This window comes from Pagrus pagrus (assembly GCF_965226575.1).
Source record: "Pagrus pagrus genome assembly, chromosome: 19".
Lineage (NCBI taxonomy): Eukaryota > Metazoa > Chordata > Actinopteri > Spariformes > Sparidae > Pagrus > Pagrus pagrus.
Genome location: NC_140203.1, coordinates 26,446,158 through 26,467,969, shown reverse-complemented (window position 1 = coordinate 26,467,969; position 21,812 = coordinate 26,446,158). Strand labels below are relative to the sequence as shown.

Here is a 21,812-nt window from a genome sequence, read left to right as displayed (position 1 = left end):
GCTTTAAAGGCTGGCAAGCTTTGCAATAACAACGTTATGTATATCTCCTTGAAAAAAAAGGGAACTAGTTATATATAATTCTTATCAAAATACACAAATCATTGATTAATTATTGATATATTTGTAAATATCTCGTTTTTACGACGGAGTATTAGGGCCACATTGAGGGGGAAAAAAATCACAAACTTCGAGAATAAAGACGTAATTTATGAGAATAAAGTAATAATTTACGAGAATAAAGTCATAATTTATTAGAATAAAGTCGTAATATTACGAGAATAAAGTCGTATTTTATGAGAATAAAGTCGTAATATTACGAGAATAAAGTCGTAATTTATGAGAATAAAGTCGTAATTTACGAGAATAAAGTCATAATATATGAGAAAAAAATCGAAGTACTTAAAACGGAAGTTTGTATGAAGAGATTTTATTCTGACTGTTTACTTACTTTTGAAGTTATTAAAAGATATGTCTCCGGAAAAGATGCATTTTCTTGCATAGTCTTTTTAAAGTCCTAATACTTATGATGATATGATGCTGATGTGCCAAAAGATTAAGTATCTCCTTGTTTGTGAAACCTATCCTACAGTACAACTCCACAAAATCCTCCACGGCCCTCATTTTACCAACTGTCTTCCTCTAAAACAACAGGTTAGAATATTATGACTTTATTCTCGTAAATTACGACTTTATTCTCGTAATATTATGACTTTATTCTCGTAAATTACGACTTTATTCTCGTAATATTATGACTTTATTCTCGTAAATTACGACTTTATTCTCATAAATTACGACTTTATTCTCGAAGTTTGCGATTTTTTTCCCCCCTCAATGTGGCCCTAATACTCCGTCGTACGTTTTATAGTACAATTGGATATAATTTATTGATTCATATTTGAATTTGCGAAGCTGACTAAATCCTCCTCTTCTTGCTTAGCCTACTACATTTTATTTTAAAGTTCCAAAGAAGAAATCAACAAAGAGATAGGCTTAGTTTCTACACGATCGAAGCTTTGGATGGATTTTATTGTAAAGGGGCTCGCGTCAACTATTTTTCTTGTGGAACTCAAATGCAGCATTGCTGATGACGTTGCGAAAGGAAAATAAACATGGCGTCAGGACAGCAGTGGGTGTTGGTGGAAATGGTGCAAGCATTTTATGAGGTAAGATAATCCATGTCGAGTAGAATCATTTTCTGATGAATTAGTTTTCTGAATCATTTGTCCTAAGCTGTTAGTAAGCTTCTCATTCAGGAAGTAACTGTGGCCTTGGGAAGGTGTGTAACTCTCTCGCACCCGATCGCCTGTTCCTCTGTGGTACTGATACCTATGGACAACTCAACGTAAAGAGGAACCAGGAAGTTGGCTAATCTTCGAAAATCCAAAACTTCGCTTATTGCTCGTCTTACAAGTAGTAATCAAAACTGAGTAACTGTACGAGTTAAAGCTTCGTAGCTATCCACTGAACAATTTTCCGTTGAAAAGGCGTTTAAAAACGTCTATCGTCACCCTTGAAAATACGCTAACAACTGGTTCCATAGTGAAAGTTATTACACCGACCAGTTAAAGATATTAATTGTATATCTTATGTTATGTTATATATTTTATTATATTATATTTCTTCAACCTGCGAAGTTTGCCCCACAAGTCATGGTGCAGAGTAGGTGTAATGTGCTGTAGTTGCGCATGCACTTTACAGGACTAAGCGCAATGTCTTATTTTACATTATTGTATAAAACTGCTCACATTACGATGTTCTGAAAGCATTTTGTTTGCAATACACAGCCTATATAGTTCCATAATTATGACATATTATATGAAAAATGAAAGTCGTTGAAATGACGTCTTTGTGTAGACTACATTTCACCTGCCAGTGCAATATGAGTTTGCAGAAATACCTTCATATTAATCACTATTGTCTCTCATTCCAGCTATAAATGAACATATTATCATCATTTTAGATGGTGGAAAAGATGGCAAAAAGAGGCCGTAGACTTGCAGACTGGAAATCATTCCAGTTTCAGCTCAAATTCAATGTTGAAATCCCGGTTGGAGCTCACCGGGTAGCTTCATAACTCCGGTATTAAAATCACATCTTAATCTTTTGTGATTGTCATATGTTTCTAATTGCTTCAGTCGCTGGGTTTGTGTTATTAAGAAATGCTGTGGTATACATTAAAGTTGATAGCATAACAGTGACATACTTGATTGGTTAATGACATTTCTCATTCTGGTTTACTTAAAGTAAGCTGAAACTGGGGTTCTGTTAGCTTTTATGACTGCTTTAGGTTACATGCTATGTATTCTTGGCACTATATTTAATCCCTGATAATGCTACATTGTGAACTAAAAAATTCATATTGATATAATTCTAAAAGGAAATTCACCGTCAAGACAGAAAACTAAATCTGCTGTTCACCGTTTCTGAGTGTCTGTGCACTGTGTGCATATCTCAATCATCATAATACTTTCTACTGCATCAAAGATCAATTCTTGACACACAGATTTCAACAATCAAAGCTGCAAACTTGGGATTGGTGAATAAACTAACCGAGTCACTGCCTGATAACAATAATCAGCGCTGATTGATTCTGTATTCTCTCATGACGATGATGGATGATGCTTTGCTGTTCAGGGTAGGTGCATTGTTGAAACGCTAGAAATAAACTACTATTTAGTTTATTTGAATTTTGTAGACAAGTGTAACAGGATGATAGGGCTGTGTGCCTACCCGATTTAGGATTGTATCAGTTGAATTGAATTTGGCTGTTCAATAAAAGGATTCAACCATTCGTCATTTTTCAGTCCACGCTAAACTTATATTAGCCGGCATGGGTAAGTTTTACCTGCAGCTTCAGACTCTTTCTGTGTGACCTGTGATGTGAAAACGAGTGAAAGTGTGTGTCCTGCTCATAGTTCAGTTCTAAAATCCCAGTGGGACACAGATGCTGTTTTTTCATTACAACTGCCGGCTGGCTCTACTTGGTTTGACTTGGTGCGGCAGCCTGGTGCAGCCAGGATTTTTGCATATCCACCACAACTGGACTACCTGCTTGAAGGTGTCTTAAACCAATGACGTGTTTGTACCTATTCCCTATGTAGTGTCAAAGAATCGCCGCTAACAAATTGGCTCCGCTAATTCAGTAACAAACATTTAATTTGCTATAACTTCTTCACAATGAAAGCACCCTGTTATTTAGTCATTGAAAAGCTTTTATCATGAAGCAGCATTACAGGTAACGTTCTGTTTTCACCAGCAGTGTCTAAACATGACTCCTGAAACAGCTGAAAGCGAACACGACGAAACAGTTAAACACGGCAGATGTTTTTACAAACAGGACGAGATTAACTAAAGAGATTCAGTTAGAAGCTACAAAAATCGGAGAGCTTAACACAGACTGTAAAAACCTCTTTCTCTCAGGTTTCCTGCACAGAAATGAGTTGAGTATTGATTTAGACAGGGAGACAGGTGCTTGTTATGGGTTGGTCTGAGTTGTGAGTCATCAACGTGGCCCGCTTGGAGGAGGGGTGGGCCTGGCTTGGCCCTACTCCAGAGCAGGTCCGTTGCCGGCACGGATCAGTGTGGCCCAGCTCAAGGCGCCGCAGTTAAACTGGTGATGGAAAAGCAATGGTAGGGGTTGATTTGGCGTGACCCAAAGTGCTAATAGAAAAATGGCAAAAACCTCTCTCCTGTCAGGCTCCTGAGAGCACTGTTAGAGCACGGCCTGCGCTACACATTTTGGAGCCCTAGGTGAGATTAGTATTTAGTGCCCCTAAATGGCAGCTTTTCTCATCTGTTAAATACCACTGTGTGTGGTCAGTTGGATCTTTTTTAACTAGTGAGTCAGCAAATATGAAAGTATATTTATGGCTCCCTCTATATATAATTCCTTTTTGAAATGTTATCCCTGAGCATTTTTGTAAGCTTGTTTTATCCTGTTTGTCTGACCAAATCAGTCTCAGACTTACTGGCTCGTCAACTTTCAGGGGCTCAGCAGTGTTTTGCTAAACTTTTATCAAACATATAACCATGATTTTAAACCACATAACATCAATTGTGACAATATGTAAGAAATCACATGATTTAGTGTCATAACATTCTACAAAATTCATAAAATACATATTAGACTTTGTCAGGAATACAGGGATAAAGTCCTGGACTTCTTTCCATTGTTGTCCCATGTGCGTTCTCCAAGTCCAACATTCATTTATCAAGATGGGAGACAGACATGCACTGTGTAGTAAGGCTGAGTCCTCCTTACCTCAGATTCAGAAATACCAAAAAAATATTTTAAAAAAAGAGAGAAATATCTGAAAACGGGAGGTAAAAAATTTGAATCATATGAAACATTAAAAGAAATGATAAAAATAATAAATGACAAAAGGTAAATGTATTAAGATCCCCACTTTCTATGGGTGGAATATTATTATAGAATTGGACTGGGCTGGCGTGCGAGGGCAATTCAGAGTTCTCTTGTAGTTCATTTTCAAAAAGTGCTGCGGTTGCACACATTTCTTTCCATTGATGACTTAATAATTGCCTTTGCGAGAGCAACATGAAGTAGGTCACATGTTTGTGAATCTGTCATCTGGAGAATGTTTACGCAGTGACGCAGCGATCAACAATAACAAATTAGACCAGCTGACCTCCACACCCCGCAACATTCAACAGCTTATTCAAACTCCATGGCAAAGAATAAACTCCTCAGTCTCAGTCTTTATTACATCAAAAATTCTGGGCCTGCTCAACATCTTGCACAGCAATGGCTCCCCCAGAGCAACAGAGGCTGCTCTCAGTGGTGTACTTATAACGTTAATAACACAGAGGAGAACCCTGCCTGTTGTTATTGTTATTCACATGCAGGCATGGCTGTAGGATGCTTTCAGATTAATTTATTAATTAAAGCATTTTATTTGTTTTTATATTGTAATTCACTGCATGAAAGACACCAGTGAATGATTGAGCACACAGTAAACTGCAGCAAGAGACTAGAAATAGTACACCTTAATCTATTCATTAAATCCAGAATGAAAGTTGAATCGGGAATCTTTTTTAATCAAAAATTGATTCTGAATCAAATCGGACCCCAGAGAATCGCATCCGAATCAAACTGTGAGATTGCCAAAGGTTTGATGCACTACTCACCATTGCTGATGCTAGCTGGCTAAGTTATGCTAGGGCAGAACAGTATGCTGGATGCAAACTGTAGAACTCAGACATTTTTCCACAGACTGGCAACTATCGAGACTGTTGATGTTACGAAACACGGGTACCACGTGATACAGCGTTATACTATTGGCTCACAAACCTTGTTAGAAGCTGGAACCAACCGTTCTTACAAAGAGAAAACAAAACAATTACTTTGGATCCAACACTTTTTTAAAATCATTAATTGACAATCATAATATGATTCAAAATGTTTTTAAGGCTAAGAAAGATTAAGAGAGATTCAAGAGATATTTTTATTATGCACCTTTCAAGAAGTTTTGTATTATTTTTTTTAAATGATTTGTATACATAATAAAAATATCACCAAAGGGAAACTTGATGCTTGTAAGCATTAGAGGTAGGGGTAGGTGCCCCTGTCCTGGAAAATGGATCTAGGGGAAAACCCCTCTCCCCTACTTACTACATTTCACAAGCTCAAACAATTCTTAGTTTTAGTCTATAATGTCTTTGATTCTTATTCTATTTTTACATGTTGAGCAATTAAGGACATTAAAATCTTGAAACAGTTTACATTGTAAGAAATGGAGGAGGAGGAGCCCTGCGGTGCGTAATGTGGTGTGTGGATCTCAGTCCTCTGATCGGACAGGACAGGTCCTTTCACTATCATTCTGATTAATAAGGGATGGGGTGTGGGTTGGTGGAATTACTAATCTTTGGTGAGGAATGTATTAATAACATAACCTACAATGGACTCCAGTGGCAGAAACATTAAGTACGTCTCCCCCTTAAAAGAGACAAGGGCGTTTACGCACAAGACAGAGTATAGTTTAACTTAATTGATTATTGAAATTTCCCGACTCCTGAGCTCCATCCATGCTGTTTCCTCCGGAGATTATCCTGTGTACTGTCCTGTTTATAACTACAGATTTTAGTTTTCAGATTCTGGATCCTCCACCCTGAGATTAGACATCCTGTAATTTGACAATATGTCACCTTCAGTGTCCTCCAGAAATTTCTTTTGAGCTTATGACTGAGGGAGCATTGTGGACAATCAGGCTGGGGGAGAAGTTTCCCCAGTTTGAATCCAAATGAACAATCTTAATCATCCTACAATCTGCATGTCCCTGTCTTCCTCAGGCTCCTGCTTATCATCTGATTCTGGAGGGGATTCTCATATTGTGGATCATTAGACTTCTGTTCTCTAAGACCTACAAGCTTCATGAGACCTATAAACTGACGGAGAAGGTAAACTCAGCACAATTCAGTAAAAAGAAAAAAAAAAAAGAGCTATAGTGTTTTGTATGTATGTGTCACCAAACAACTGTCATGTGGTTCGATGTTACAGGAAAAGGAGGACCTGATTGAGGAGTGGCAGCCGGAGCCCCTTGCCCCTCCTGTTTCCAAAGACCATCTCCACCTGAACTATGACTTGGTCACAGGGTAAAACACATGGGACACTCCTCTGGATTACATACTCCTTTTTAACCCATTTAGACCGGGAGAGCATGTGCGCATTTCTACCTTTGAAGCCGGGGGCGCTGTTGCGCATTTCTACCTTTGAGGCCGGGAAAGCGGACACGTCATTTTGTAGTTCTCAGTACATTTCCAGCCATTTCCCGACTCATGGCCTATCAAATTCATCATGACTCACTAGGGTACACATGATAGGCTGTCTATCAGTGAAGACCCGCCCTACTCTGCCGCTGATAGGCTCATAATAAGGAGGGTGATTCTTACATGTGCTTCAGGCAGATTGTAAACAATGGCGGAGACAGAGAGCTTTACCAGAGGAGAAAAAGATGTCAGCGAGGGCAGTGATATTGCCGGTGGCAGTGGCGATGATGGCATTGCCTATCTCCTACAGAGGCTGAGATATCAGCTTTTTAGTAGATGTTGACACCTGGGTGCTGTTTTCTGGAAAACCTCATGTTTTAGGGGTTCTTTCCAAAATCGCCCATAGGTTTTACAGGCTTTTTTTTTAGGCGTTTTAGGCCTTAATGGGTTAAATGATGGCTGAAGCCAAATGTTCACAAGAACCAAGAGTCCACGCAAGTGTTCTCACAGATGGCTCAGAGTAGTGTTCTCCTTCATCACACCTGAGCTGCAAGGGGTTAAAATGCAACTTGAGACGACCCTGTGATGCAGTATTTATCTCAAAGGTTCTGAGCAGAATTCATATTGTCAACTGAAGAGCAAGCTTCACTCCACACTACACTGACATGCTTTGCTTTGTCTGTCCAAAAACTGAACTGAAAAGTTCCAGATTAATTTGCATTTGAGAATTGGTCTGGCAACACAAAGCTAATCTGGGTCAGAATTCTTCAAAGAAACCCTTAACAAGACTGATATCAGACTAAAAAACTGTTGGTTTTGTTTAATTGCTCTCTCCAGTGGTAAGAACTGCTTCTAATGATCTGTGAAAATTAATATAATTCTCTTAACACTGACTGCTTTTATTATCTGCTTTTAGTTGACTCTATCACAGACGCTTGCTGATTAGATCAGTGTTTTTAGAGAGGCCACTTTTGCAGGCAGGTCAATCACAATTTTCACTTGGTTCTTGAGCCTCTACTGACCAAATTTGAGGTTCTGGTTAATCTGCTTAAGGGTATTGGCAAAAGTATAGCCCTTCAAACTTTGTGTTGCCAGTAGGGGGCGCTAAAACTATGAAATAGCATCAAATAGCATGTAAGTTTATTCAGGCCATGACTGTCATTGAACACATGAAGTTTGGGGCAGATTGGATATGTGTTGGTAGCAACTAGGGCTGTCACTTTTTAAAAAAATGAAGTTCGAACGAATTTGAAATGACACGCAATTTATTTGAATGAACTCGAATAAATATAATAAATAAAAGAATTGCTCCTAGCTTTGAACTAAAAATGTAGCAAACAAGGTAAAACATAGAACTGATAGGCAAGCCGAACGGCCCATCGGCCCGGCTTTATTTCTAATATTATTGGCCAAAAATACAAGTCTATCAACATGATCGGGATCAAGTGCGGCTCTCTTTTTATTTACAATATTACCTGCCGACGAGAACACCCGTTCAGAGCGTACAGAGGTTCCTGACACACGCAGGTACTTACGAGCCACTACTTCTCAGATGCTTTGGTGTTGTGATTGTCCGCTCAGGAAGGCTTTGCTCGCTAGTGTCCTCCATTTCGTAGCAAACAACATAATATTACTAGCTGAATTGATAGGTCAAGGGTTTTTTTTTTAATCTGCTGATGCTCTGTCTACCTACCAAATTTCATGAATTTCAAAGTTAAAGGGGGCGGGGTTTTACTTATGAAAACGGTTAGAAGATGCTCTCTACACAAGCCCAAGACCCATAGCAGATGTAAACTTTCATGGACTTTGACATCTTTGCAAAGTTTTGTGAGTTTTCAGGCACCTTTAGCTCCTGAAAAAAGGGTTTGAGGTCTGAACATTAAAACAACAAATAATAAACTTTTTTGATTACAATAGGTTCCTCCATTTCGGTGCTTGGGCCCACTGTTACCGTGTGTTACAATATGCTTAGTATTTAAACACTTTTCCATTACAGACCTCCCAGCCACAACATCATACTCAACGGAAAAGAGTGCATTAACTTCGCATCATTTAACTTCCTGGGTCTCCTTGACCATGAGCGGGTTAAGGTCAGTATTTTGTATTTAAACTATCAATACCTGTAATTGAAAAAATTCAGTCATTTCGACAGAGCAAAAATAACTGATGTATGATTTTTAACTTTAACTTTTCTACTCCTCTCTACAGGAAAAAGCTTTGGCATCACTAAAGAAATATGGTGTGGGAACTTGTGGTCCTAGAGGTTTCTATGGAACTTTTGGTGAGTCTATACCATATATTTCTAATGCCAAATTTTCTATCCGCCAAGTTTTTTACACGCGGGCACACCCGCTAAAAATCGCGTTGACCCCATTCCCACTTCCCGCAGGCAAGGCAGCCTGTCTGTGACTTTTATCTGTCTTCACGTCACGAATCCCCCGGAAACAGTTGTCACAGAATAGAAAACAACAATAGACCGATTGTGAAAGAAGTGTCTGTAAAACAGTGGATACATTGTTTTGATTTTCACAACCCCCGCAAAATGACTCGTTTCACTATCATAATTTGAGCCATTCAGTCCAGTCTAGAAGAGCTGCATGATTAAATGATTTTATCACCATTCAAGTTAGCCGGGCACTAAACCAGATGTTAGCCAGTTCGGTTGGCAATCCAGGTATTTTCATAGCCGGGAAATCAAGCTTTTTTGGCTTCCAAACACCACTGCAGCTTTCATAGGAATGAACGGGGCTCCGCTTCCAACACTGTGTCTAGTAATAAGATGTCTTTGAATAGACCGCATCTCAAATTCCTTCCTTATTTACACTCCACCACCGGATGTCATCACTTTGTGCAGCGGAATTCAGCGTGTTCACCCGGGTCTTACGATTAGATCAAAGACTTAATAGACCCAGGCGTAAATGCTGAGTTTACACATTCCCATTGCACACATAAGCCCAATTTTAGCAGGTTTAAGTGGGATTTTTGACCAGTGGAAAAAGGGTATTAATGTTGGCTCAAATGTGGATTTCCTGACCTAGAGCAATATTATGTAGAAATTGGCATTTTGTAAGATTTGGCACCCCCCACAGTTTTTGAGTGCAACAGAGTGGGGAGATTCTGCGCACAGGTGAGTTGCCTGTTATCAACATCCGGGGTCTGTAGGTTGACCTAGCCGTTTAGCCAGAATCGGAAAAATATTCAGCCATGTTGCAAAAAACTAGCAGTAGCAAACTACAGGTAAACAAGCCGGCTGTCGTGGGTGCGCGCGCAGCTCAGATATGACATCATCCAGGTCAGAGGTTAGTAGGTCAACCTACAGACCCCGGATGTTGATAACAGGCAACCCCCGACTCAGAGGGGAATAGCACTAGCGTAACATAACAAAATATTGGTGAAATGAACTAGTTTCGTGGCAGATAATGTGTTATATAGAGGCTGTGCTTCAGTGCCCCGATCACTCGCAATATATGGATATACGCTGCGCTCCACTGGATCTAATTCCGTCAGAACGACTCCAAATGACACCAAAGTTATCTGGGTGAGTAAATGATCGTATTTTATGCTAGAAATAAGGTCCAGGTTGTAAAAAACGGTAGTTGCCCTTTAAGTTTTCAGGCACCTTGGACAACGTTAGCGAGCGGTGAGGAGCTGGTTTACTGTGTACTGCTAGCATGGATGCCAGGTATATTAAACCAGGCGAAGAAACCTTGAGATGGGAAGCGGGAGTGAAAAATAAGTGGCGCTGGGGTTGGATAGAGGAGGCCGGAGCAGATGGAAAGCCTCACGGTAGCTGGTGTCAGAAACTGAAGGAGCCAGGAGCTTGTTTTTGTGTACCATGCTCCAGAAAACTATGTATGGCAGCAGCGGGAAAAAAGTATTAGCCTGTCATCACATAGCATCCGTGCGTGCTCTCTCCCACACATCGACCTTACCGGGAGCCACGGCCACAGGTACCACAGCTACATCTATGACCGACTGTGTGTGTGAACAGAAAATTCGTATGACTGCGTTTATAGCTGAACACGATCTCTGGTTCACAATGGCCCGGCAACTTGTGGAGCTGTGCAAGAAGTTAGCGGAAGACAAAAATGCGTTGGCTAAATTATCGGTTTCCAACAACCACGCTAGTTACTTAAACACACACGGGCCTGGCCCCGAGTTCAAGAGACAGCTGGCTGAAAAGCTAAAAAAGGCCACCTTTTCTATGAATGTGGACGAAGCGACAAAGTTCTCAACGTGCTTGTTATAGAGCAAATCATTGTTAAAAATGCTGCAAATCAACTACAATTTTATAGTAACTGATGATCAAATTTTCATTTTTTTGGTGAACTGCTCATATTTAATTATTAAAAACCTTGAAATTGTCATTCCAACTTCTTGATGTGATACGTGATTGATACTCTCAAAGTGCACCAGATTAATTCATTTAGATTGCAAATGTCGGCCGCAGTAATGCGGTCGTTGTATCGGTCCGTCGTGGTGAAGAGAGAGCTGAGCCGTAAGGCGAGGCTCTCGATTTACCGATCAATCTATGTTCCTACCCTCACCTATGGTCACGAACTTTGGGTCGTAACCGAAAGAATAAGATCCCGGATACAAGCGGCCGAAATGAGTTTCCTTCGCAGGGTGGCGGGGCGCTCCCTTAGAGATAGGGTGAGGAGCTTCGCCACACGGGAGGAGCTCGGAGTAGAGCCGCTGCTCCTCCACATCGAGAGGAGTCAGCTGAGGTGGCTTGGGCATCTGTATCGGATGCCCCCTGGACGCCTCCCTCGGGAGGTGTTCCAGGCATGCCCCACCGGGGGGAGGAGACCCCGAGGAAGACCCAGGACACGCTGGAGTGACTATGTCACCCGGCTGGCCTGGGAACGCCTTGGGATCCTCCCGGAAGAGCTGGAGGAAGTGTCCGGGGAGAGGGAAGTCTGGGTGTCCCTGCTCAGGCAGCTGCCCCCGCGACCCGGCCCCGGATAAGCGGAAGAAAATGGATGGATGGATGGATGGATAGATTGCAAATGTTCAAAATTTTCTTCCCCTGGACCCACCTAGTGGAGCCCAGGCACACACACGTATGTAACGCTGTGATCCGAGCCTCTCACTGACGTTACATATTGCAGAAACAAGTAATACCGGGGCATGTGGCTATGACATAGACACCATTCAACCGATTAAAAGACAACACTGAACCATCTCAATGATTCTGAAGCATTTCCCCCACAAGGATCAATAAAGTATTTCTAAATCTGAATACAATAATGTATTCTGATATCTGATTCTGATCATTTAAGGTTAAAAAATTATGTAATGTTTCTTTAATGTCTTTTAAAGATATCTAACCTGGGAAGAGCTAAGGTGGGATCAGCAAGGCTGACAGTTATAGCAGGGTGTACACAGGGTCTTAAAAAGTATTAAAAATTCTTAAAGTAAGTAGTGACAATTAAAGGTTTACCAATGCGCAGACTTGTGCACACCTGGTGCATGTCCAAAGGAAATAAAGACACTTCAAGAACACTTCAGAGGACACAGTCAGATTACCGGTAGCCTGCAGCTACATTTCCAGACACCATACTGTCGTGCTTTTATGCAACATTAATAGGGAATTTGGGTTAAATTTTGCTATCGATAGCAATTAATGATTATCAGGGATGATTATTAATGATGATAAGCAATAAGATCTAACTTACATTAGTAGGGCTGCTCGATTATGGAAAAAATTTTGGTTATTTTGGTCAATATTGAAATCACGATTATTTAAACGATTATTTTTGAGTTTGGAAACATGATGCATTTATTCAGCATTTCTCTCAAAAATATACATGAAATGTTCAAATCGAAGATAATGTACAAATATGTATCCAACTGTTCTGCAATTTCTATAAAACATTTAATGAATAAAATAAATATACTTAGACAATCAAATAAGACAAAGGATAGGGTGCATATCTTTAGCTAAAAAGTATCCAATTGCAGCTGTTATTTTCTTGTGCCTATCCGAATTTGACGGATAAGGAGTCGCATTATACATATAGTACATACAGTGTGTCAGATCGATGTCTGACGCGCAGTATTGGCGAACCGAACCAGTGTGAACGGATAAGCAGGCGGCGCGGAGCGGGGGCGTGTCGATCTGATGGTGTTCACTGTCTGATAACTAAACAGGTCCATCACTCAGCAAAATAGAGAAATGTCCCACAAAGCAACGTTACAGGACCAAACAACAGTAACGTAGTAACTGGCCGTGTCTTTGGCAACTTATATGAGGGAAAAAATACCGTGAAGTGTCTGTCCGACCGACTCTTCGTCACATTTCTGCCCGAAAAACAGCGTCTGTCCCCGGCAAAAAACTTTAACTCGTCAAGTGTTTGTCGCAGTGATTCAGCCCTCCCGACCGAGACTTAGTGAACTTTCCCCCAGAAAACAGCCTCCCTCCCCGTGAGTGACAGAGTCAGACAGCGTCCTGTTTACTGATGGCGATTATGTAATTATGTAATTTAGAGAAAAACGTAACTTGAGTGAGTGCCAGTCAGCAGGGCCGCGTTGAATGCTTTGGAGGAGGGACTGAATTGCGCATGCGCGTCTCTTTCAGAAAATCTCTAGGCTTACTGTACAACGAAAAATGCCAAATGAATCGTTTCAATTCGATTATAATAGTTTGGAGATCGTTTGACCCAAAAATTGAAATCACGATCAAAATTCGATTAATTGCACAGCCCTTTACATTAGATCGCCTCAGTAGCACAACCCTTGACGAAGTGAAATGATAGCTAATTCAATCATTCAGTCTCAGAAAATGTACTACACTTAAAACGACAACCAAAATTACCATATCAGCTAGTAATGGTCGAAGGATTTCAGAGTCATTAACAGAGTAGAGGTTGGCAACATTCACTCTTGTACAATATTTGATAGACAGCATGAACGCTCAAAAGTCTTTTTCACGCAGAGATTCCGCATTATCACCGCAATGAAGGTTTGCCTTACTGCGCCTTTGTTTGTTCACATACATAAAGCTGCTCCAGTGTGTCATTTCATGCAGCATGCCGGCAATGCAGTGACAAAGTTGAATTTTTTTGCTCTAAATTACATCACATAATCGCCATCAGTAAATAGCGGGCACTGTTCTCTGGGGGGAAGTTTACTGAAGTCTTGGTCAGGACCTGATGACCGTCACAGTGATTTTTTTCTAAAGAAGTTGCCAGAGACAGTAACCACAACAACACAGCAGCCGCCATCCTCGGTTGATCCCCCACTGGGCCTTAGCACCAGGAATCTTGGGCAAAATCATTTTTTTATGTTTTATAAATAATGTGATGTTGGCAGAACAAAAAGGCTGAACTCAACTGTGATGAAGTTCAGCACTTTGACAATCTCCAGAGCACACATTCCAGAGCACGCACAAATCATTTACACTCATTTAATGATTGTAAATGATAGTTAGCTTGGGGTACATCTCAATTCTCTAGCCCAATGCCCTAGTAAAGCCTTAATCCCTGAACCCTCACAGACACTCAGCAACATCACCGCAACAAAGGCTTGCCTTTACGCCTCCTTTGTTTGCTCACACTGAACCAAGCAGCACCGCCACAAAGCCGCTCCAGTGTGTCATATCATACAGCATGCCGGCGTTGCAGAACCAAAAGAGGCGTGACGGTACACATCATAACATTGAGATCTGTGTGTTTTTTTAACATGTTTCCACCTCTTAATCTAAACATGTATCCGCCAATTACTTTTAATCATATGGATGCTGTTATAATGTGTTGTGATTGAGATCGCCATACATCATGGAAAAATTACGTTTTTGCTCTAAATGACATCACATAATCACCATCAGTAAATAACAGACCCGGTCTGGCTCTCACTTGCGAGGAGGGATGCTGGTTTTTGTTTTCTGGGGGAAAGTTCACTGAAGTCTCGGTCGGTAGGGCTAACCGTCACAGTGATTTTCTTCAATACAAGTTGCCAGAGACAGTAACTAAAACACAAAAGTGGAAGGCGACAAAGACATGGTGAGTTTAAGATTTTTGCTGGAAATCACGTCACATAATCAATGCAATCAATTCAACTGCGGGAGCCGCCTGGCTCTCTGCTGGGGACAGATGCTGTTTTTTTTAGCAGAAATGTGACGAAAAGTTGGTTGGACAGACAGAATGACAGTGACTTTTCCCTGTATAAATGTGTTATTGTTTTCCTCATATAAGATGCTGAAGACACCACCTGCTACTAGGGCTGTCAAAACTAATACAACGAGTCGACAACGATGTCTTTGAAAACATACCTACACATTACACAATAAGTAAATGAACTAATACCGTAAAACTTTTAGGACAGTAGACCTCTCTCTCGCTCGCCCCCCTCTCTCTCTATGCGCAAACTCCCCTCATGTTGCTAGTGGTGGAATGGTAAGTTAACTGTAGCTTAAACAGCTAGCATACAACTTTATCTTGAGGCTCCGCATTTTTGCCGTCTAGGCGTCTACTGACCAAAATCCGAAGTATTTCCAAACGGGGCTTTTTAGGTTGCTTGGAGTCCAAACCGCTCTCTCTGCTGCCGAGTTGGGCTCTGAACTTCCTGCCGATTCGTTTTTCTCTCTGCCATCTGCATCTGCCACGGTTTTTGTCGCGTCTCACTTTCAGCAGTGAGTGACGCTGTGCAAGCGACATGTCCCTGACCCTTCATGCAGTGCGCCCACTTGCAAAGCTGATGTGTTTTTTTTCCACAGTCGAATATTAATTTTCACAATCGAATCTCCGTTTTTTTTAAATATTCGAATATATATTCGAATTTAGAATATTCGTTGACAGCCCTACCTGCTACCACATTACTTTTGTTTGGTCTTGTAAAGTTGCTTTGTGGGTTGAAGTGTGGGACATTTCTCCTTTATTTGATGAGTGAAGGATCTGTTTAGTCCGGACTGTGAACACTATCAGATCAACACACCCCTGTCCCATGCTGCCAGCATTTCCACTCACACAGACGCCATCTTGCCTCTGTTGCGGCTCTCTTACAACCTCCGGTGATGGATCAGAGCTGGAATGAAACTGTCCCCCCATTCCCCCTCTATAACTTTCACACAGACGGCACCATTAACACTGCCTTGAAAAGGAAAACAAAACAACTGACTGGTTCGAAGGTAACTCTGACAGCATCTGAGATGTTCTAAAGATCCCTGATGAGAAGAGTGTTCACTGTAGGCTGGTCTTTTTTTTTTTTTTGTATTCTGGGGTCTTATTTTTGGTGAATATCATTTGAATTTCTCTATACTGCTGCTTTTTGCAGGTTAGGGTTAAAGTCAAACTGTCTATCTGTTTAAAGGCACACAGTGGTTAATAAACTATTGTGAATGGGATAATAATCATTTTTGAAATGGATGTGTTTTATTTAATGCCAGCATTACAAAAGTCTTCTTAATGTAATCACTGATTCAGATTTGTTTTGCCTTGCAAAAAGCCATGGTATTCTCTGCAACCATGAATATGTTTTTTCATAGTAAATGCAAATTAAAAGTCAAGTATAGTGTAACTTAATAGTTTCAACTGCTTTCTTCTTTCCCTCTCCCAGATGTTCACCTGGAGCTGGAGAGTCGTCTGGCCAAATTCATGAAAGCAGAAGAGGCTATCATCTATTCTTATGGCTTTGCAACCATTGCTAGTGCAATCCCTGCTTACTCAAAAAGAGGGGACATCATCTTTGTGTAAGTACTGTTTACAGTTTCTAAAACAGAACAGGATGCAGTGATCAGAAAAAAACAAACTATACAATAAATGCCAATCAGGCTCAGTTTTGTGTTTTTAGTTTATTGTTGTGTTCTTGCTTGGGTGGTAAGGGATGAAGCAGCCTGCTTCTCCATCCAGAAGGGTCTTCAAGCATCCCGCAGCTTCATCAAATACTTCAAACACAATGACATGGACGATCTGGAGAGGCTGCTCAAGGAGCAGGAGCTGGAGGACCAGAAGGTTTGTACAAGGTTGCTTAATTTAAGAAAATAATTATTGGGGGTGGGTGTCACAATGGGTCCTGTGCTTTAAAGGATAAGTACCGTTTTTTACAACCTGGACCTTATTTCTGGCAAAAGATATGGTCATTTACTCACCCAGATAACTTTGGTGTCATTCGGCGTCGTTCGGACGAAATTAGATCCAGTGTAGCGGCGATATATCCATATAATGGGAGTAACGGGGCATCGACACACAGCCTCTATATAACACATTATCTGCCACGAAACTAGTTCATTTCATCAATATTTTGTTACGATATGCTAGCGCTATTAGCCTCTGAGTCCGGGCTCGTCTATTGTCAACATCCGGGGTCTGTAGGCTGATCTACTACCTCTGACCTGGAAGATGTCGTCTCTGAGCTGCGCGCGCACCCGCGACAGCGCGCCTTGTTTACCTGTAGCTGCTGCTGCTAGTTTGACCCCGGATGTTGATAACGGACGAGCCCGGACTCAGAGGCTAATAGCGCTAGCATTTCATAACAAAATATTGATGAAATTAACTAGTTTCGTGGCAGATAATGCGTTATATAGAGGCTGTGTGTCGCTGCCCCGTCTCTCCCATTATATGGATATATCGCCGCTACACTGGATCTAATTTCGTCCGAACGACGCCGAATGACACCAAAGTTATCTGGGTGAGTAAATGACCATATCTTTTGCCAGAAATAAGGTCCAGGTTGTAAAAAACGGTACTTATCCTTTAATGCTTGTTGATGTTGAGTGTTTGAACTGCAAATTATATTTTTTATAATCCTGTTTTCACTCTGTCCTTTGAATGAATGCTGTATTTGTTGTTGTATTTCTGGTCAAAGTCTCATATACTTGCATAATTTGTTTCTTTTGCAGAATCCTCGTAAAGCTCGAGTGATCCGGAAGTTCATTGTAGTGGAGGGGATGTACATCAACACTGCAGACATCTGTCCTCTCCCTGAATTGGTAAATAGAAAACCAATGTACCTCAAAGGCAGCTAATTTTTCCATAATAAATCTGAAATCCTCGATTCATAAAATGGCCAGGCTTATTGCTGTCAAGGAGCATGTGATTTACTGATCATCAACAGGTAGCTAACATATGTGCTGCATCCTGAAATAATAAATCTGTCAAATTAACTGAAATCAGACAAACAGACCAAGTACTAACTAATGTTTTGATAGGGAATCAAATACTTATTTCACTCAATGAATTGCAAAATAATTGATATCTTTTATTTAACGTCCTCTGAAACTGAGGCAGAGCCTGAAGACTCGGGGGAAGACTCGTCCATATCCCTGGCAGAGGTCACTGAGGTAGTCAAGAAGCTCCCCAGTGGCAAGGCGCCAGGGGTGGATGAGATTCGCCCCGAGAGACATTGTTGGGCTGTCATGGCTGACACGTCTTTTCAGTGTCGCGTGGAGGTCAGGGACGGTACCTCTGGAGTGGCAGACCGGGGTGGTGGTCCCCATTTTCAAAAAGGGGGCTTGCTGGGGGGGTCATGGGAGTTTGCCCATCCAGTCTTCATGTGTTTTGCAGACTTGGAGAAGGCCTATGGCTGGGTCCCCCGGGGAGTACTGTGGGGGGTACTGAGGGAGTATACCGGGGCTGTTGGTACGAGCTATCCAGTCCCTGTACGACCAAAGTGAGAGTTGTATCCGTATACTCGGCACAAAGTCGAATACGTTTTCAGTGGGTGTTGGACTCCGCCAGGGCTGCCCCTTGTCTCCGATCCTGTTTTGTGATATTCATGGACGGGATCTCAAGGCGCAACCTCAGAATTGCATCTTTGCATTTTGCGGATGACGTGGTTCTGTTGGCTTCCTCAGCCCGTGACCTCCAGCATATGGGCGGTTCGCAGCCGAGCGTGAAGCGGTTGGGACGAGGGTCAGCACCTCTTAGTCTGAGGCCATGGTTCTCTGCCGGAAAATGGTGGATTGCCCCCATGAGGTGGACAGACGGCTTGGTGCAGCGTCTGCAGTATTGCGGACATTGTACCGGGCGTTGTAACGGGCCGTCGTGGTGAAGAGGGAGTTGAGCGCAAGGCGAAGCTCTCGATTTACCGGTCCATCTATGTTCCAACCCTCACCTATGGCCACGAGCAGTGGGTAGAGACCAAAAGAGCAAGATCGTGGATACAAGCGGCTGAAATTAGTTTCCTCCGTAGGGTGGCTGGGCTCAGCCTTATGGATAGGGTGAGGAGCTCAGACATTCGGAGGGAGCTCGGAGTAGAGCTGCTGCTCCTTCGCGTCGAGAGGAGCCAGTTGAGGTGGTTCGGGCATCTGATCAGGATGCCTCCTGGGCACCTCCCCATGGAGGTTTTCCTGGCACGTCCAACTGGGAGGAGACCCCAAGGCAGACCCAGAACCCGCTGGAGAGATTACATATCTCATCTGGCCTGGGGACGCCTCGGGATCCTCCCGGAGGAGCTGGAAAGTGTCGCTGGGGAGAAGGAGGTCTGGAGCTCCCTACTGAGCCTGCTGCCATCGCGACCCGACCCCGGACAAAGCGGAAGATAATGGATGGATGGATGGATGGATATTTAATGTGATTTTCTGGATTTTCTTTTTATGATATTCTGTCTCTCGCTGTTAAAATAAACCTACCATTAAATTATAGATCTTTCATTTCTTTGTCAGTGGGCAAACTTACAAAATCAGTGAGGGATCAAATTATTATTTCCTCCACTATAAAATAGATACATAAAATCAACAGATGAAGTCCAATAAGTAAGTCTATGTAGACGAAGCCATGGCTGCATCAAGCAATTAGTAATCCAACATTAAAAAACAGCAGGAAAAATATATATATAAAACACAAAGCGTCAAAAAGGGACAAGAGACGCCCCCATGAAAAACACTGCAGGTCGCCACAGAGCAGTGCATCAGAACCTGATTGGACTTGATGTAGTGAAATAGTAGTAGTAGTAGTGTGAAGTAGGTCTATATAGCAAATATTAGAAACACCAATGGCCAACACCATAATATGTATACACTGAAGAATTTATATGCGTCAGCTGTTCTGTATGTTGTAAAAAGTACAAAGCCAATATGGCAGAACTTGTGGTTGAACGTGGCAGACATGGGCACGTCATTGGGTACGTCATGCCAAGGGCTGCTCAATGGAGGTGACCGCAAGACTTGAACAAGACAACAGGTGGACAATGCCTGTCTACTTACCACGCCTTAAATAACAAATCTCAAACCTGCTTTTCAAAATTTGGTGTGTGTGCTACCACGCACTCACACGGCAGCAGAACTGATACAGTCAGTCTACAAAGTAGCAAAGCGCAAATCAGCTCATGATGAGCACAATCAAAAGCAAGCAGCAATCTGAAATACTTAACAGTATTCAGCAGCAAACAAATAGGACTTAGTGGTTCTTTAAACTCATTAGGATTAGTTTTCAGGACAGAGGATTTCTATACATGTAATATCTAGTACCTGCCCAGACATTATGCCTCTTACTTGGAGTCACACTTTTGGCAACTAGCATGCGTCTGTTTGCCTTACTATTCCAGTTTGTTTCCTTGTCTTGGCTGAATGGTGTTGGCCATTGTAGTGTCCTGTCATGGGGTTGACAGTGGCTGTCCTCACATAACTTTGTAGGGGGAAGAGCTGAGTGGTCTTGGGTGAAGAAAATGGGGCTCAGGGGTATAAGTTTCTTCCTGAAGAAAATTTTCATTTCTGCTGGTTACTGGGAGTGACTGGGTTGCTCAGCAGACTCCTCCAGATCCAAAAGTGTTCAGCAAACACCGAACAGTCTGTTGCTCATCAAGTGAGGCTAAAGACTGTGGCCTGTCAAGTAAATTCCAAATGTTCAAGAGGGGGCGCTCGCTTAAGCAACTTCTGCACAAAAGAAGGCAGAGGCTTCCTTCAGCAACACGCTACAGTGGAAAAAAGTAGGGAGGAGTGGTGCACCGCAGACTTACAATCTCTGTGATGTCATGGTCACTCTGCTGGAACTCAGGTGTGTTCAGGCGTGTCATTGTCCAATGGGAAACAAGAGTGTGAAGCTAGAAAGATCTCACATCTAGGTGAGATTTACTGGGCCGATGGAGTTTTAGATGCACTCTTTTTTTGTGGGCTCTGCTAGTGCATGAAGTCCTCATGTAAGAACTTTTGCTTTTATGAGTAGGCCTCTGCATTGTTTGAACCATGTGGTGAGGTCCTTACCCATGTTATCAATCAGCCGCCTATGTCAACTCAACAGAGGTCTAACAGCCCCTGTACAATAAGTGTTCAAGGCAAAAGATGCACAGCACATACTGTAAACCAGATTGTCGATGCCTACCTGCTGCTGCATTAATCAGACACACAGAAAATGTATCTAACGTTGGCATGATTCCATAGCTTTTATATTTCTAGATGTTGCTGCTCTGTTGCCCATTGATTGTGTTTGTGTAACCTCCAGGTGAATCTGAAGTACAAGTACAAGGTGCGGATCTTTCTGGAGGAGAGCATGTCTTTTGGTGTATTGGGAGAACATGGCAGAGGAGTCACAGAACACTATGGAGTCAATGTGAGTACACTCAACTTTAATGAAGCTCATATTGGCACAGTAAAAGGTTAAGAAGCTGATTTTTAAATGTTCTGAGTAACGCTTTTTTTTGCTATGAAAATGAAAAAAAGTAAATTGGATTCATTTTATAAAAGAACAAATCAATAACTGACTGCTCATGTGACACCTACAATTGGTATGAATGCTGAAAGCATTCAGCATCAAGGACAGTCTGTTACAGGAGTTTCTGTTCTGACATTTTTAGTGGCAAAAATATTCAAGGTAGGAAATAAATTACACAGCAGCAGCTTTGAATAAACTATCAGGCTACGTTGCAATTGTCACACTGTCTGTTATTTCCTATTCCAAAACCCGTGCCAGGCTACTTTGGAGGTTCATGGCGAGAAGTTGGTCTCTTCTGGGTCATTATGCTGTGCATGATTTTACAGTGACAAGATTTCCTAATTCCTTCTGCTCTCTACTGTGTCTTCTTATCAGAATCTTTGCAGACAAGAGATGAGGGAGAGATAGTGAGTTGTGTGTCCAGTAGGGACGTTGACCTAATTTTGTGATATCATAATAAAAAAACAACTCTGACATCATCTGCCACCATATCACCTGGTTATT

The 21,812-nt window shown here is 41.8% G+C and overlaps 1 protein-coding gene across 1 annotated transcript in view; it reads left to right on the top strand.

The window, feature by feature from the left end:
• Positions 1–1,089: 1,089 nt before the first annotated feature.
• Positions 1,090–21,812, top strand: part of sptlc1 (serine palmitoyltransferase, long chain base subunit 1) — a 38,836-nt gene continuing 18,113 nt past the window's right edge. Inside the window, exons 1-9 of the mRNA XM_084339716.1 lie at positions 1,090–1,163; positions 6,307–6,414; positions 6,515–6,609; positions 8,720–8,813; positions 8,932–9,004; positions 16,279–16,411; positions 16,544–16,673; positions 17,561–17,650; positions 21,099–21,206. Coding sequence (XP_084195842.1) covers positions 1,110–1,163; positions 6,307–6,414; positions 6,515–6,609; positions 8,720–8,813; positions 8,932–9,004; positions 16,279–16,411; positions 16,544–16,673; positions 17,561–17,650; positions 21,099–21,206 — 885 coding nt within the window. The 5' untranslated portion in view covers positions 1,090–1,109. The remainder of the gene's footprint in view (positions 1,164–6,306; positions 6,415–6,514; positions 6,610–8,719; positions 8,814–8,931; positions 9,005–16,278; positions 16,412–16,543; positions 16,674–17,560; positions 17,651–21,098; positions 21,207–21,812) is intronic.